Raw genomic sequence first — 16,375 nt, forward strand, 5'->3', positions numbered from 1 at the left:
ATAATCAATTACAGTAATTTTATAATGAATTACAATAATTTTATAATAAATTACACTAATTTTATAATGAATTACAGTAATTTTATAATAAATTACAGTAATTTTATAATGAGTTACAATAATTTAATTATGAATTACAGTAATTTTATAATGAATTACAGTAATTTTATAATGAGTTACAATAATTTTATAATGAATTACAGTAATTTTATAATGAATTGCAATAATTTTATAATAAATTACAGTAATTTTGTAATAATTACAATAATTTTAGAATGAATTATAATAGTTTTATATTAAATTACATTAATTTTATAAAGAGTTACAGAAACTTTATAATTAATTACAGTAATTTTATAATCAATTGAAGTAATTTTATTTTTTATAATAAATTACAGCTATTTTATAATGAGTTAATTTTATAGTGAATTACAATAGTAATGGTATTGAATGAAGATTTTTTTTTACTTCCAAAAAGCTAGACAATTTTAATTAGGCTAAACATAATGTTTATGCTATTGTGGATATCTTAAACTTAAACAGGCACTTAACTACCCCAGCTTTATAGGTACATACGTGTCCCTGAATCCTTATTTATTTACAGACACATTCACACATGTAGAGACATAAATATATTCTTAAATATAAAACTGAAACTTTGAATACATGCAGTGGAGCCTTACAGTTTGTGTCGAGCGGTCACAGTGTTTACAACGATCACGATAAAGTTAAACTGGGGAGAAAAAACTTCATGAAAATTCCACCAGGAACAAATGGTGTTTATGAACGCATGATGGCAGTATGGACCACTGGGGTGGTGAGATGAAAATTTTGCTAACAGAACATCTATGTTATAACAACTGTTGTTGTCTACCACATAAAGATAAAATAAGTATTAATACATTAAAGTCAAGATAAAATATAATTACTTATTATTGTTCGCAGGAAAAAGGCAAAATTGATGAAAATCAATTTGTTTCGTTGACCAGCACCAATGCTGCGCGGTTCCTTAATCTGTATCCTCGTAAAGGCAGAATTGCAGTTGGATCTGATGCCGACCTGGTGGTGTGGAAAGTTAACGAAGCTCTCTCATTGGCTGAAACTGCTTCTGAGTTCGCTGTAACAAAACCAGACTGCACCAGTGCGTTCGAAGGTGTTGAAAGTAAAGGGCGCCCTTCAGTGGTTGTGGCACATGGAAAAGTTGTCTACAATGACGGACAGGTGAGATTTATTAATTCCTGAGAATGCCAAACTGTCTTGGCCCACTTTTAGGAACCGACCCTAACAATGATATACTGTATACTGTGTATTACAAGGTATGACTACTTTTAGTTTAGAGCTACCCCCTATTTCTAAAGTCTCCAGTTAAAAAAATTTTTCCAGAAAATGATTGATTTAATATTTAAACATATTTAATATTTTTGTTCTAAGCTGCCATATGCTACTCACTTAAGCTCCAAATTTTTGTTTTAATTAACCACAATTCTCTATGAGAAATTAATTTATACGCGGGTTTCTATATTTATGTACAACGGTTAAATTTGTTTTCTTGTTGCATTCTGAAAAATTAAGACCCATTTCAAAAACGTTTTATTTTTAGATTAGCGTGGTTCAATCCATGGGAGATATGGTTGAACGACCAGTTTGTTCGCCTTCAATTTACAACCGTTTAACAACCAAAGATGCACTTCACAAAACTCGCACTGCACCAACTCCGGACTCAGCACTTTTTCGTGGCATCAATGGAATTGTCACTGACAACACAGGAGCTAACAAAGTGACAACTCCTGAGCGATTTTCCAGAGGATCTGGTCACAGAGCTATGCACCAATCAGGATGGAGTTTTTCAGGTGATTAAAAAAAGCTCAAAATTGTTTTATTTTAAAGTCATACATATTTCATTTATTGTCAAAAATTTATGGTGCATGTTAAATCTAGGTGCTTCTGAGATACATATTTTAGTAGTTTCTAAAGGATTGTTAAAATTCTTGAAACTTGTTAGTACACATAGTATTGCAAGACACTTGACAACAATTGTTCCAACATGTTACTTCTGTGTTATCTAAATTTTCAACTATACATTCAAAAAATCCCCAAATTACAAATGTGGTCACTCACAGGCATGAGTTGTATAAAACAGAAAACTTGCATTATTTAGCAAACTTCAATCACTGATATTACTTAGTTTAAAGCTTGATTTATACAGGGGGTCAGGCGGAAGATAGTTCACGACCAAGCTCTCGTTTCTCCAACCCACCAGGAGGCCAATCCCATATCAGTTTAACGTAATTGAGTTAAAATGAAATTCATTAAAATGAGATATTTATAATAAGTTTGCACATAATTGTTTGCTTGGTGAAAAAGTAATGAAGCAGGAAAATTCAAACCATAAAGTTTTCGCTGTAAATTTGTTGTTGTCGAAATAAAACAATTCGTGATATGGCGTAGTACATTTATTCGATTGGACATAATAGCATTTTAGAAAAATTTTATTGAATTGTAAAATAATTAATTCAAAGTTTCAGTTTTTTGAAGGTTAGGGCATGACTGAAAGAGGGTCGCTTGGTAATGAAATTATTTTCAGTTCAATCCATTTATGAGAAATATGATTCTTGGCCCGCTGTTTATTTCCCAAATATCAAAGGAAAGACTATTTTTTACTTTGATCTGCTCAACGTTTTACAACAGAATATGTCGGCATTCATCTATAACACCTGTCACATCCCCGTTCGTTGGGGCTGATGGACGGATGCATTTTGTTGCAGGTCCTTCAAATACCAGTTTCAGTTTTTGGAAGCTTGTTTTATTCAACAAAAATTTTAAAAAATTGGGGTCTGACAAGAATTTGCAAATTCTTTTCTTAACTGTATGTTTTATATAAGTGGTAATGTGTCAGTTTTAGGAAAAATTCTTCAAATTTGGTAAACCTTCCAAGAGTTATTCTAGTAATTCCTTAAATGTTTAGCAAACTTATAAATGTTTGCGCAGGGAATGAGTCGAGTCATAAAACATGTATTTGTTTGTCTTCAGTAACTTTTTTTTGTCAAAATTTTGTTTTGTCAGGTTGTTTGGCTTGCCCTATGGCTGGTCGTCCGGGTCTTCTTTACAAAGATATGAAAAATATAGAATTCATAACTTTCGTTTCTTTAAGTATATTTCCTCGCGGCACTAATCAAAAAAAGACTACAGTATTTGTGATCATGATTTGTAAGCATACAGTTTTTTAAAATTATTACTTTTATGTTATATGCATTCCGATTGGGTGTTATGTTTAGTATACCTGGTAGGGTATGATGGGATACCAGTCAATAGATAAACATGAAATAAAATTTGGAAAAAAATAGACTCGGACGTGACTTGCCTTATGACTGGTCTTACAGGTCTTCTTTACAAGATATGGAAAACATAGAATTCAAGACTTTTGTTTTTTAATTATATTTCCTCGCAGCCCTAATCTATGAAACACTACAGTATTTGTGATCATAATTGTAAAACTGTAAGCATAAAGTTGTTTTAATATTTTACGCTATGAATTCTTATTACGTTATATGTTGGCTGTTGTGTTTGATATACCTAGTAGGGTGAGCTAGGACACCAAATTTTGTAAATGGACTATCATGAAATAAAATTTAGACAAAAAATGGATTCGGACATGACTTGCCCTATGACTGGTGGTCCGGTTCTTCTTTACAACAATATGGAAAATATAGAATTCATAATTTTCGTTTCTTTGAGTATATTTCCTCCTAGCAATAATTCACATTACAGTATTTGTGATCATGATTTATTTCAGCAAAGTTAAACTATGACATCATAATATTATACACAACTCAGTGGTAAGTGCCACATCTATCTATATACACATTGCATTGCATATTTTATGCCAGTGTTTCCTTTTTAAAATTATGGTGCATTTTACTGATAATAATCTCTACAAAACACACCGAATGGGGAATCACTGAAAATTACTTTTATGAAATATTACAATAAAAAAGTTGGAATTGAAGCAAGGAATATAAATATCAACCAGTAACAATGAATATTGTTAAGATCAAGTGATAAAACAATCAAAAGTATGTGATTGGTCGATTTAAATAATTCATTTTATGTAAAAATAACAAAAAATTGGAAGTTTCCGAAAACAGGACAAAATTAAGAAAAAATCTACAAAAAAGTGCAGACTGAGTTTGCCGCAGGCTGCTGTAGCTTAGACTGGTCTAACATAAGCAACATATCTGTTGACTTTTGGGTTCGTTATGGTGGTTAGTAATTATGCTAATTAATATTAAACAAAGAAACGAATACAGCATTGTGCACTTTTCTAGAACAATTAAATAGAAAAGACAAAGTAAATCGTGCGTAATAATAAACCTAACGTGGTGCGTGTGATTTAAATACAAGTTTTACACCCACAACAAAACCCTGGATACCAAATTTACACAAATTTGAAATAGTTTATGCACGCGGATGTTCTTCATCATCATCATCATCATCAAATTCACTGTCCGTAGATTCTAACAAACAAGAATTTTAAAATTTAAAAATTTATTACAAAAATAAATCTTCTGCACAAATCAAAATATCGAACTGAAATATTCAGTGCAAATACAAAGTTGTAGATACGAGATGATGCATTTATAAAACTTGTTAAGTTAACTTGTCAGGCCTTTACATACAGTTTAAAATGCAGTGTTTTTTACCATGCTTTTATCATATTTAACAATTTGAAGTGTTATGGATTTGGTCAACAGACATACACATGTGTTTACTTAAGGCCCTCATAATATAAATATTTAATACAATAATCAAAAATGTAAACAAAAGAAAATGTGCAAATAACAGAAAAACATTAAAAAATCAACAAAAATAAATGAAGTTACAAAAAATATTGTGTTTTAGTATAGATTGCAGTGCATTCAAAAACCAAGTAAAAGCATTTTAATAGTTTTGTACAAATATCAGAAAACATTTTCAACAAAACGACATGTGTTAAAAGTTATTTAAATAATTGATTTTACCACAAAACAGAACAAAAAAGTTGAAGTGAACGAATCAAAAAAAAGAAGTGCTGAGTGAACGCAAGGGCATGCATGAGGGAAATACCCCAATGTGATAACCAAGGAATGAAACACCAGGGTACCTCGTGTGGTGGATGATGATGATGGGTCATGCGAGGGTTGGGGGTTTTGGGGCTATAGGGGGTTTGGGGGTGATGGCCAGGTTAATGGGTTGTGGAAATGGGGGCTATTGGGGGTTTTGTAAACGAGGGGGGGGGGCGTGGCGTGGGCTAATGATAAGGGCATGGGTGCGAAAATGGGGTTATAGGGGGTTTCGGCGGTGGTGGTAGCTTGGTAGGGGTGTAAAAATGGGGCAATAGCTAAGATTTATGTGGACAAGACGAATAGTTTCGGGGCATTTGTGAAATTTTGTGTGGGGCAAGAGTGGGTGATATATAGGGGGTTGGGGTTTGCATAGAAGTAGAATAGAGGGTGGGTTGTGATGATGGGTTATGAAAGGGGATATACAGTTTTAAATATGTGGAATGGTTTGTAAGATTACTATTTTACAGGGAGTTATAAAATGTTTTACAAATATGGGTTTGTGTTGCAGGGAATATAGGCCTGAAGTAACAGTAAGATGAGATTTTGAAGAGGGATGACATATTTTTATGGTTAAGTAATGGTTTTAACAGTTCAATACAAAACAGGTTTCAATTTACGGTTATCGGCACCCTGTGTTGAATTTTATTTAGTTTTCATTTTATACCAGTAAGGATACGTGTAATGTAATTAGTTGAAATGTTTGAAATGAAGTTACAAGGTTATATGATGATGAATGTAAAGTAAGAAAAGAAAATAAACACAAAACTTCCTCAAGTATTTGTGTTTTATGCTGCTGCTACCAGGAAAAGGTATTTAATATTTTAACAGCTCATCTGGTATAAAAAACGTAGTGTATTTCCGATATTTTGCCTGTCAAAATATTTTTGTTTTTTTCTCCTTTTTTTTCCAAATGAGCCGTTGAAAGATTAATTTTATGCGATTTTGCAACCAATCTTCTGGCACACGCAAGATACATACACCTTCTAATACATAATAGATATGTGCAAATATCAGAAGATTAGTAAACAAACAAACTTTATGTATTACAACTTTGGGTTAACAAAACTTTTGAAAATGTTTTTTATAAAAAAAATGACGTTTAAAAATTGTTTTTCAAATTTTTTCAAAAATAAATAAATTTCGATAAATGAGGAAGTTTTTGTGAAGCAGAAAATAAAAATAATATAAAGATTAAATTGGTTGGTGGGTCGGGGATTTGGATTCTAAGGTTGCAAGTTTCGCTTCATTGTATGGAATGGGGTTTGGAGGGGGATACCCATGTTTTTGGGGGTAAGAGGGGTTATAGGTTGATAAGCTGCGAGTGGGGTGTTTGTCACGATTCAGTGGGGTTCGGGGTAGCCCCGTGTATGCCCGAATCATAGGGGTGTGTTCAACATTAGGGTTGGGGTAAGGGGGTTCATTTATGGGTGGGTAAATTAGATTTTGATTTGACGAAGCTGTAAATAAAAGATGATGATTCTTACTTAGTTTTCAGACAACTGTTGCCTTAGATCCTGTAATAGTTATTGGAGTCAATAATTAAATAAATTCTTTATAAATAGTGGAAACAAATTTTGGATTGAATTCAAATTGAATTGAAGCATAAAATTGCTGAGGTAGGAGAGCGATAACAAGTGCGTAAAAGTTTAAAACCATCGGTTTAAAATACCCAAACCATACCAAGAATGTTCTAAATAATTTTTTTTATACTAAAAAAAGGATACAAATGTGTTAGGGGTTCAAAATTAGGAGAAAAAAGGTTTAACAAGTTACTGGATGGGTTTTGTTTGTTTATGTTTTGTTATTTAACCTAAAATTGTCTTTTCCAAACACTTAATATTAAAATATTGCATTTTGTTTCAAATACAACAAATAAAAAGGTTATTTATAAAATACGACAACAGGCTTAAGTTGGGCGATCGTATAAGTTCAAAGTAATGGATGTTTGTCTTACACAGGGGTTCTCAATCTGTTTTGAAGTGGTATATTTTAGATCAGTATGCAGCGCATTTAAAAAAAGTAGATATAATTTTACACAATTCATGCTATAACTCTCTTGTAGATAATTGGTAAAAACGAAAATGGGATTTTTTCATGGCACTTTCAATACACCACGGCACCGCAATAGGCCATGGCACTACAATTTGAGAAACCCTGGTCTTACAAACAGCAAGGACACAACAATAACAACAACAAGAGCTCCAGAAATGAAGATCATGCAAAATTTTCATTGCTGGTAATTTTGATTTGGAAGAACTGAAGATTCTTTTAAACCTCTTTCTTTCGAAGTCTCTTCCACTGCATCTTGTTTAATTATCACAGAAGGATCATGATTTGGTCCTCCTGATCCAGAGATGAGTTTAGATTCATTCTGATCATTCTCTTCATTGCCTTCTTCTTCACTCTCTTCTTCCCCTTCTTCCTCACTCTCTTCTTCTCCTTCTTCTTCACTGTCTTCTTTATTTTGATCTATGTTATTCAGCATATTCATAGTAGCAGATCCAACTTTTTTAACATTTTTTAAAAAGTTTAAAAGCGCACCTTTTGCTGTGTATGTCTATATATGAAATCGTATAAAAATCTTTATAAAAATTCACCAAATAAAACAGTAAAGCAACAACACCAAATCAGTAATCACCAAATCAATTGTAAATCTGAAAGTAGCTATACAAAGTGAAAAACATGGAGAAAATCGAATTTTTAACAACATTAATGAAAAAAATGTCGTGTTATTCCCTATTTATGCTTATATTGCATAACTTTAGTAATTCACTGTGGGTATAGAGGTGGCGACCTTTAAAAATGATATGGTATAACTTTGTAGTTTAAAAACATTGATGCCTTTTGATTAGAATGCGAAAAAAACGTTATTAATGGTCAACACAAACATGCTACAGACAATACTGACTGTTTCATCATATATTTGGATTTACACAAAGAACAGAACAAGATCAAAGAAACATAGGCGCCAAACCTAGGGTGGCAAGGTGGGCAGGCCACCCCAGAATTTTCAGCACTGCATTAATCAGTAAACATTACAATCAATGAAGTAAAATCACTTTATAGGATTGTGTTTGACTATAATTGCATGCGTTTTAACAGGTTTGGGACATTTTTAGCAATGCATTTACGGATTGAACCAGATTTGTTGCAAAGAAAATAAATATAGAATTAAACAAATTTGGAATCAAATACCGTGAGATTAAGTTAAATATTTGAATAAAACAAAAGTCACTATTACAACACAAGAATAAAAAGAATCAATAAGAAGAAAAGGATCTTCATATTGGGCTAATGGGCCAATTATATATAAATCTCAGCTTCCTGCCTTACTGTAGGACCTCACTCTTTGTATATGGGCGGGGTCATGCAGCGTGTCACGCCATGGAACCTGAGATTTAGGCCAGAGTTGGATGATAACCTCCACTTCACCCAAATGGAGTAGAAAGCCAAAGCATATTAAAGTAACTTGGGAACAAAGAACAGAATAGCTTCTTACAGTTCAAGCCACAAACAACAAGGAAAAGCAATTTGTATCGACGTAATCATAAAGACAAATCACGTTTAAATTGCTGACAATAAATTAAATGATTTGCACAAGACAACAGGAATATAATAATTAAATGGTGCATATTTTGAAATGATTAAAACCAAGAACATCAAAATTGTTTTTAAAAAAAATTAAGAATATTTAAAAACACACAAAAACGAATGTGTTAAAAAAATGAAAAAAAAAATATACTATAGTTAAAAAACATAAAATCTATGATGTGACAAATAAAACAAATACCAATTGTAATTAGTTAAAAACCTAAAGATGATAAAAACCTAGAACACAGCAAAAAATATGAAAACAGCCGAAAAGTACTTAGATTATGTAAAAAGCAGTGAGGAATTTTATTAAAAAACTCAGTAAAAAAAGCAGGAAAATCCTTTAAAATGTAGTATCTGTATTATACTAAAAAACATTTGGAAAATTCAGTAAAGTTAAAAATTAACACTCACCATCTTCAGAAGGGCTGATTAAAGCAGGGTTGACCACTCCCCCATTCTTCTGCTTGCCATTAAACTCAGCATTCTCATATATGGGATCACTTATGGTGGTTGTGTTTTCATACACAGGTTCCTGGTCATCGTCATCTTCGTCATAAACTCGGTTGAGAATATCTTGAACCATCTGGTGGATGAGGATATACTGGCTCTGTGGGGATGAATGGGTGTTTAGTTTTGTTTTGGGATGAAAAACATTTGTTATAGTAGGGTGGGGGGAGAGGACACTTTTTCATTCTATTTTTCTCAACCGATTTGGTAGTAAACAAAAAACATTTAAAGAATCATTTAACTGTATCGAGTGGGGAAAGATGGGATATCATTTCATTTTATTTTTCTCGTCCCACTTGATAGTAAACAAAGAACATTCAAAGAGTTATTAAACTGTATCTTCACAACTCTCATATGGGCATGTCATGGGACCTGGGATTTAGGCAAGAGTTGGCTTATTATTACCTTATAACTTAATGTCATGCCATGTTTAAATATAAGAACGAAAAAATTTGCTGTTTGAAAAGGAATAACATTCCTGGATTCTGGTTTATAACATTGTTACTGTGCTAAAACATAATAGTTTCATGTTATGTTACAACATTTCTATGCCCACCTCTGTCTGCACCATAAACACACGATGAATTCGCATTTGATGAACGATCCCAAAGATATCGACGTAATTATTGTCGGGAAGATGTTGAAGAAGTCGATCCATTGCGATAAATGTTCCTGTACGACCAACTCCAGCACTGTGTATGTTATATACTTTAGGTAAAACACTATGTATTTTACATACATTGGGTAAAACATGATGTAGTTCTTAGTTAGTGGTTTTTGGTGAAAAAAAGGGATTTAACCATTGTTGCCACACCCATGTTCACAGTCGAGCTATTGCAGTGTGTGGACAGGCAGACATATTAACAAGAGACACCAACATTTTTAACAAATAAAAAACTCCGGATTTTAAAACTGAAATACTAAGCCATTCTACTAAGCTTTGAACCTGTGACCCTCTGTTTCTCAACAACAAAAAGCCCACACACCACAACCCACCTGCAGTGAACAACGGTTGGTCCGCTATGTTTCGCTTCCCTGTCAATAGTTCGACGAACGTAACGAATGAACTTAACGAGTGTTTCAGCGGTGTCTGGCACACCATGATCGGGCCATACTGTGTAATGGAACTGTCGGATCCTACGAGTGTCAGACCCCTGGGTAGTGGTATAAAATCATTATAGCAAATGCAAATATAACATTTTTTTGGGGGGGGGGGGTCTGGTAAAAAGTATGGTGTAAGCAGGAAAACGTCTTCTTAGTGCTTAAAAATTTGGAAAATGGTTAAAAACTTGGGGAAATCACTAAATTTCTTGATAAATGTACATTTTTTAAGAAATTTTTAATAGTCGGTTAAAAAACATCATAAAAAGTTTCTTCTTTCTAAATCCCACACACCAACCTCAAACCCAACAACTAAACTACTGTCTACATTAAAGTTTTAAAAGTAAAGTTTTAATACGCATAAGTTACCCTTAACCAAGTTACTAATCTACAATAACCACAAATATTAATTTACTTCCGCTACTAATGTAAATAATCTTTCAACAGCTCAGCTGGTAAAAAAAGAAAAAAAAACAGAGGGTATTATATCTGTCAAAGCAGACAAAACACTGGGAATACATTCTGTTACTTTAATACCACATAAGCCGTTGGAAGAATATTTACAAAAACCACCATCTATATTTATACCTTGAAAATTTTCTTAAGTAAGTTTTTCTGTGTAAAGGTTTTAAATATTATATGTTCAATTATGATAAGTATTCTGCATGGTTTTGGTTAACTGTACTTTTACTGTGAGCTTTCAAAGTTGGTTATAAAATAAATATGAAATAAAGATTTAAATTTTCTTTGCCAAACCAACAAGTAAAATGGCAAATTACTTTATAGAAAAAAAAAAAATTTAATGATTTTGTGAAGAATGATCCTTATGGCATGAAACTCACGTGTGTGATCTTGAATTCACGGATCGTCCACTCAGGAAGAATGGATTCTGATGTCATCTGTAGCGTGTAATCAGCCACTGTGATTGGTTCGTTGTCGAATGGCCAGTAGTGGTCGCACTTTATCTTGCCTTGGATGAAATTTTAATAAAGTTTGAATGCATCAGAATTTTTTTAAACAAAACAACAGTTTTTTTAACAAAAATGTCCAATATTTTTATTTAAAAACTTAATATAGAAAATGTCCAATTTCTCCACAAAATTTAACACATTTTTATTAAGATAACCTTTTACTTAAAACATCACTTTTCCTACAAAAACGACCACAATTATTTTTTTTGAGATAATATAAGACCCACCTCTCTCCACAGTCTGTGTCACCATCACAATGTTCCTCGAGTTTTGCTCCCAAACCATCCTCCAAAAATCTTCCTTTGTTCCTGGAAGAGGACCTTGAGTGGCGATGTACTCGCGCTGACGATTGTTGTTGCCCTAGTAACAACAAACATCATATGATTATATAAGTCTTGGATGTGGTACATCGTGAGAAATTTTAGACCCCAGTTGGCCAATTATCTCGACACCTAGGATGTTACAACTCTTTAGTGACCACTTTTTATGGGTACCATATTTTTTACCATTCCATAATAAAATGCAAAAAATGTATACACTTGTATATAACCATTTAAAAGTATTTCCCTATAACCATATAAAATAGTAGCATGTCGTTGTTGCATTTAAAAAGTTTTCATATAATAATAGCATACCGGGATAAAGTTAGCATTGATGTAATCCGTTCCTTGTTCGTCGTCAATTGCAGATAACTTTACACGAGTTGCATCATCTAAACAATGGCCATTGTTATAAAACTATTAACATTGTCAGCACAAAAACAAGTTTGTCCTTTTGCCCCCATTATCACATTTTATCTCTTTTTAATCTGGTGGCCTTTAAGGGAACTTTTACTATATTTGGGCAAAGTTTTACAGAAAATGTCAAAGCCAGGTAAGCCAACTCATTTGGTCTGTTAAAAGAGATGTCCAATTATCTCCAAGTTTTTTTTTAGTTGCAATTTTTGAAGACAGTTTTAAAAAAATTATAATTGGTAAAAAGGCAAATTTGTCCAGTAATAAAATGTAAGAAAACAAGAAAAAGGGAAAATCGGTTACAAACTCTTTTAAAATATCTTTAAAAGTTTTTATATTCAGATGTTATTATAGTTATTATATTTACATGGCAGAATGTTGGTGTAACGGTTCTTGCCACGATTTTCGGGCAACAGAGCAGCAACTGTTGCCTGGTCTCGCCCAACGGTCTTGAATTCCTGGGTTTCAATTTAATTTCAAATATTTTGGTAAGTTTAAAAATACTATTGGGCAATTAAAAAACACAAGTTTACAAAATTTGGTACAAATTTTGTATTGTTAAGGTATAAGTATGAAATTACTGGGTCAACATTTTGAAAATCTGAAATTTTAGCTTGTGCTGGTTGAATGTAAAACAATATTTAAATATATAAACTTCTTTTGTTCAAGTTAAACTCATAATTTAAAATTAAAAATCGAAACAAAACATAAGGGCATTAAACACAGATTTTTGTGCCAGTTTCAACACAAACATGGCCATATTTGTCTTTATTTCAATTAGTGTTAGCTGTTACAATTTGGCCTTACAGAGTTTGTTTTATCACTGAAGATGGTTTTGGATTTTAAACCAAAACTTTTGACAAAAAATCAACATATTTTAAACTCCACTTGGGTTGCAATGTTTGTATTGAAACTGAAAATAGAAACAATATAAATCCAATAGAAATAATATAACCACCTCATACTCTTCTGAGAATTTAAAATCAGAATCTGCTTTCATGACTTTAAGTAAGTCAAGAAACTCAGCCAATTGAATCACTCTAAAATAAAAAAAGGAAACATGCGGGTAATCATCGGGGTGGAAATAAAATGCTTCGAAAATAAAAGGTAATGACAATTTTTGGGAAGATTTTCAGCAAAATGTGCAGAATCTTGTAAACTTGCAAAAAGACAAAAATATGAATATATAAATGGGTTTGGGGAACATAATCTGCATGACAGCACTTTAAATGTGCCTTCATAAGACAAGAATTTTTTTGGTAAATACGTTCATAAAATGGTGTATTTGTTTGAAGGAAAATTAACCTAGCTGACAGGCCCAGGGTATAAGCAATCACCCGACCAGTAGCGTCAGATTTTGCCCCAAAAATGTAGAATTGTTGATTTTGCATGGAAAATAATAAAATGCGCGATAAAAAAAGTGCAAAATATTTTCTGCAACACCGATTAGTTGCTAAATTCACTTTAACTAAAAATTGATTAAATAGCAAAGTATTTCAAAATTTTCCAAAAAAATGGCAAAAACAACTGAGGATGGTCCCGAAAAAAATGGTCCCAAACCGAATATTCTTCTTCTATTAATGCAGCAACTTCGGTATTTTCCAAATCGTAGAAAATTTTAAGAAATCGGTCCAATTTTATAACAGACCTTAGAAAGGATTTAATTAGAAACATTTTACCATCTATGCAGAATTTTTAAAGTAATGGAAATACAAATTATTCGCATAAATAAACTGCATAAATGAACTATATTATTTATGAAATTATCTTAAATTTACACAAATATTATATAATGGAACAATCATTTTATAATATGTCGTTAAATTTAAGAGAATTTTATATTCAACCAATAAAGCTACTCAATGCAGGTATAATCCATATTACAATAACATTAAATAGTTCGACATAATAATACATGCGATTTAAAACACACTCCAGATACAAAATTACGAAACACTTACTTGGTCTTGCGTTGTTGCCTGTAAAAACAAAATATTTAAAATAAATGAACAGATAGTTTTTTTAACACAGAGGAATGCTTGATAAATAAATCATTTTTTGTTAAAAAATTCAGTTTACAAAAATTTAAACGTTTGCTTTAAACAAAGTTTAATAGGTACAAAAGTTTGAAAGTAAGCTTGAACAGCCTGTTTAAAAGTATGCATATATAACGTAAACATAAAACAACTGTGGATGCAAATATCAGCATGCTAGTACAACAAATCCAATAAAATATGAAATAAAATAGAAATAATATAAAATTTTCAAAATAAAATTGACAAACATTGTTTTGCTAAATAAAAATGTATCGGAAGTAGGTTGCGTCTTAAGCTGATCACTTTTTTTTAATAAGTAAATTTACTTATTCAGTAAAATGACCTATTGTTTTTGCTTAAAAATTCCAAAATGGGATAACACCAATATGTTCTTTTACTTTAAGCAAACATTAAGTAATAAGCAAAAAAATTATTGCAAAAAGGAATAAAAGCAAAAAATTTGATGTAAGTGAAAAAAAGCCTAATTGGGCTGAATTTTGTTTCAAATTGTCAGCGAAATAAACAGTGATCATTTGATTACCTTCGTTCCATGTCCAAGGCATGGGGGTTGTCTATTGTAGTGGATGGATCACTATTGTAACATAATAAAGGTTAGTTGCATGCAGTTTTAGTTAAAAGAAAAAGTGAAAATAAAATAAACAAACAAATAAATAGAATAATTACAGTGGAATTTGGTTTTCACTTGAGACGCTGTAAAAGGAATAAACATTATCAACGTTTATAATAGGATTAAACAGTTTACTTCTGCAAAGATAACTTTATATATAATGTTGTAAAAACTTATAAAGGTAAATAACTCTGCGTGCGCATTGTAAAGTATATATACAGGCAATTATACTGGGCAGTATACACCTTCATGAAGTGAGGTATATGACATAACATATATTGGTTTCCCAGGTATTCCTTTGTTCTATTCTACGTGGGTGAGGTCCTACAGCATGGCACGCCATAGGACCTGAAGTTTAATGCGGAGTTGCCTATTGCCCCCACACCCAGGGTGCTAAAATCCATTGAAACAATGCCAGCTGTCTTGCCCAGGGACTCATTTCCCAGTTAGTATTGGTATCAGAATTAGACATCGAATCCGGCAACCACTAAGCCAGGAATAAAAGGGGTATGCCTCAGGCAATACTTTGTCCTCCTGTTTAAAACAAGAGGACCCCATGCTCTCTGTCAAGCACAAACAACAACAAAAATCGAACAAAACTCACTCTTTCTTTGATTCCTTTCTCCTCTTCCTATAAAACCAAGCCACTACAATCAGCAACACGACAATAACAACACAAGCCACAGTGAGGCCGACAATCAATCCAACGTTTGGTGCTGATAAAGTTGGAAAAAGTTTACAAACATGGTCCCAAATTTTGGTCCCGATAAAAACGTTCTACCCATTACCAGCACAAACTAACACAGTAACAAAACATGCTCTAAGCCAAGGATCCACCTATTTAACAAACACACAAAAAAGTACTTTTGCAACCTAAAAAACTAAAAAAAATATATTTTTTGTCTGTTTTTAAAACATTTTTAAAAATTTATTCAGTGAGGTAGCAAAAAATATATTGTGTCTTATTTATTGTAAATGCGAGTTTTATTCCAAAATAGTGAAAAACATTATTTGTGGACCCTTGTTGTAAAATAGCATTAAACTAAGCTTATTGAAAGTGGCAAACAACATCAAGCATATACACACTAAATAAAGTGCACTGTTAGTTAAAAGAAGCTTTATATAAAGTAAATAACAGAATATTTGAAAAATATATGAGAAAATTTTTTTGCTCCTTTCTCTCCTTTCAGAGAACATGAATTACTATTTTTGATATTGCACCTCATAAATTTAATTATAATTAATTAATTACTTAAATAATTAAATATTATTTATTCAAAATAATCAACTCACGAACCTGGAGGAACTGGAGTTTCTGAAGTTTCAATGAAAACATAGAAATCGTATTAAAATTATCATAAAAATAGCAAAATTAATATTAGGCATTAAATAATGTTGATTTTTAATATATTGTTGAACACCTTTTTTAATTTATTGGTTTTTAATGTATGGTTGGCAACATTTATGCAAAACAACTGTGGTCACAAAACATTGGCCACAAATCGGACCAAATGTATTTTGTAGTCAGTTTAGGTTTGATAAAAAAAAAATTGTTAAAAAAATAAATTTAAATAAAAAACTATTCTTTGTTTAAAGATTTAACTAACAAAATATTTTTAATATTAAGAATTATTTTTTTCCCAATTGTGCTTGACCATAAGTTATTTCGTAGAATACGCATTTTGTTATTTTACAACATTTT

At 31.8% G+C, this 16,375-nt stretch overlaps 2 protein-coding genes across 2 annotated transcripts in view; one reads left to right on the plus strand and one right to left on the minus strand.

Moving 5' to 3' along the window:
• Positions 1 to 2,440, plus strand: part of LOC100180870 (dihydropyrimidinase-related protein 2) — a gene marked incomplete in the record, with an annotated part of 13,068 nt that extends 10,628 nt beyond the window's left edge. Inside the window, 4 exon segments of the mRNA XM_009859414.3 lie at positions 673 to 817; positions 946 to 1,221; positions 1,601 to 1,850; positions 2,207 to 2,440. Coding sequence (XP_009857716.1) covers positions 673 to 817; positions 946 to 1,221; positions 1,601 to 1,850; positions 2,207 to 2,289 — 754 coding nt within the window.
• A 1,325-nt stretch (positions 2,441 to 3,765) lies between these two features.
• Positions 3,766 to 16,375, minus strand: part of LOC100184833 (receptor-type tyrosine-protein phosphatase beta-like) — a 54,730-nt gene continuing 42,120 nt past the window's right edge. The window contains exons 34-49 of the mRNA XM_026839956.1: positions 15,971 to 15,988; positions 15,278 to 15,389; positions 14,730 to 14,756; positions 14,587 to 14,637; positions 13,971 to 13,988; positions 12,968 to 13,049; positions 12,377 to 12,467; positions 11,911 to 11,987; positions 11,503 to 11,635; positions 11,147 to 11,274; positions 10,200 to 10,357; positions 9,760 to 9,895; positions 9,108 to 9,303; positions 7,377 to 7,571; positions 5,141 to 6,559; positions 3,766 to 4,514 (exon numbers count right to left, since the gene is read on the minus strand). Coding sequence (XP_026695757.1) covers positions 6,294 to 6,559; positions 7,377 to 7,571; positions 9,108 to 9,303; positions 9,760 to 9,895; positions 10,200 to 10,357; positions 11,147 to 11,274; positions 11,503 to 11,635; positions 11,911 to 11,987; positions 12,377 to 12,467; positions 12,968 to 13,049; positions 13,971 to 13,988; positions 14,587 to 14,637; positions 14,730 to 14,756; positions 15,278 to 15,389; positions 15,971 to 15,988 — 1,688 coding nt within the window. The 3' untranslated portion in view covers positions 3,766 to 4,514; positions 5,141 to 6,293. The remainder of the gene's footprint in view (positions 4,515 to 5,140; positions 6,560 to 7,376; positions 7,572 to 9,107; positions 9,304 to 9,759; positions 9,896 to 10,199; positions 10,358 to 11,146; positions 11,275 to 11,502; positions 11,636 to 11,910; positions 11,988 to 12,376; positions 12,468 to 12,967; positions 13,050 to 13,970; positions 13,989 to 14,586; positions 14,638 to 14,729; positions 14,757 to 15,277; positions 15,390 to 15,970; positions 15,989 to 16,375) is intronic.

The sequence above is a fragment of the Ciona intestinalis genome, chromosome 2 (assembly GCF_000224145.3).
Source record: "Ciona intestinalis chromosome 2, KH, whole genome shotgun sequence".
In the NCBI taxonomy this organism is placed as follows: Eukaryota; Metazoa; Chordata; class Ascidiacea; order Phlebobranchia; family Cionidae; genus Ciona; species Ciona intestinalis.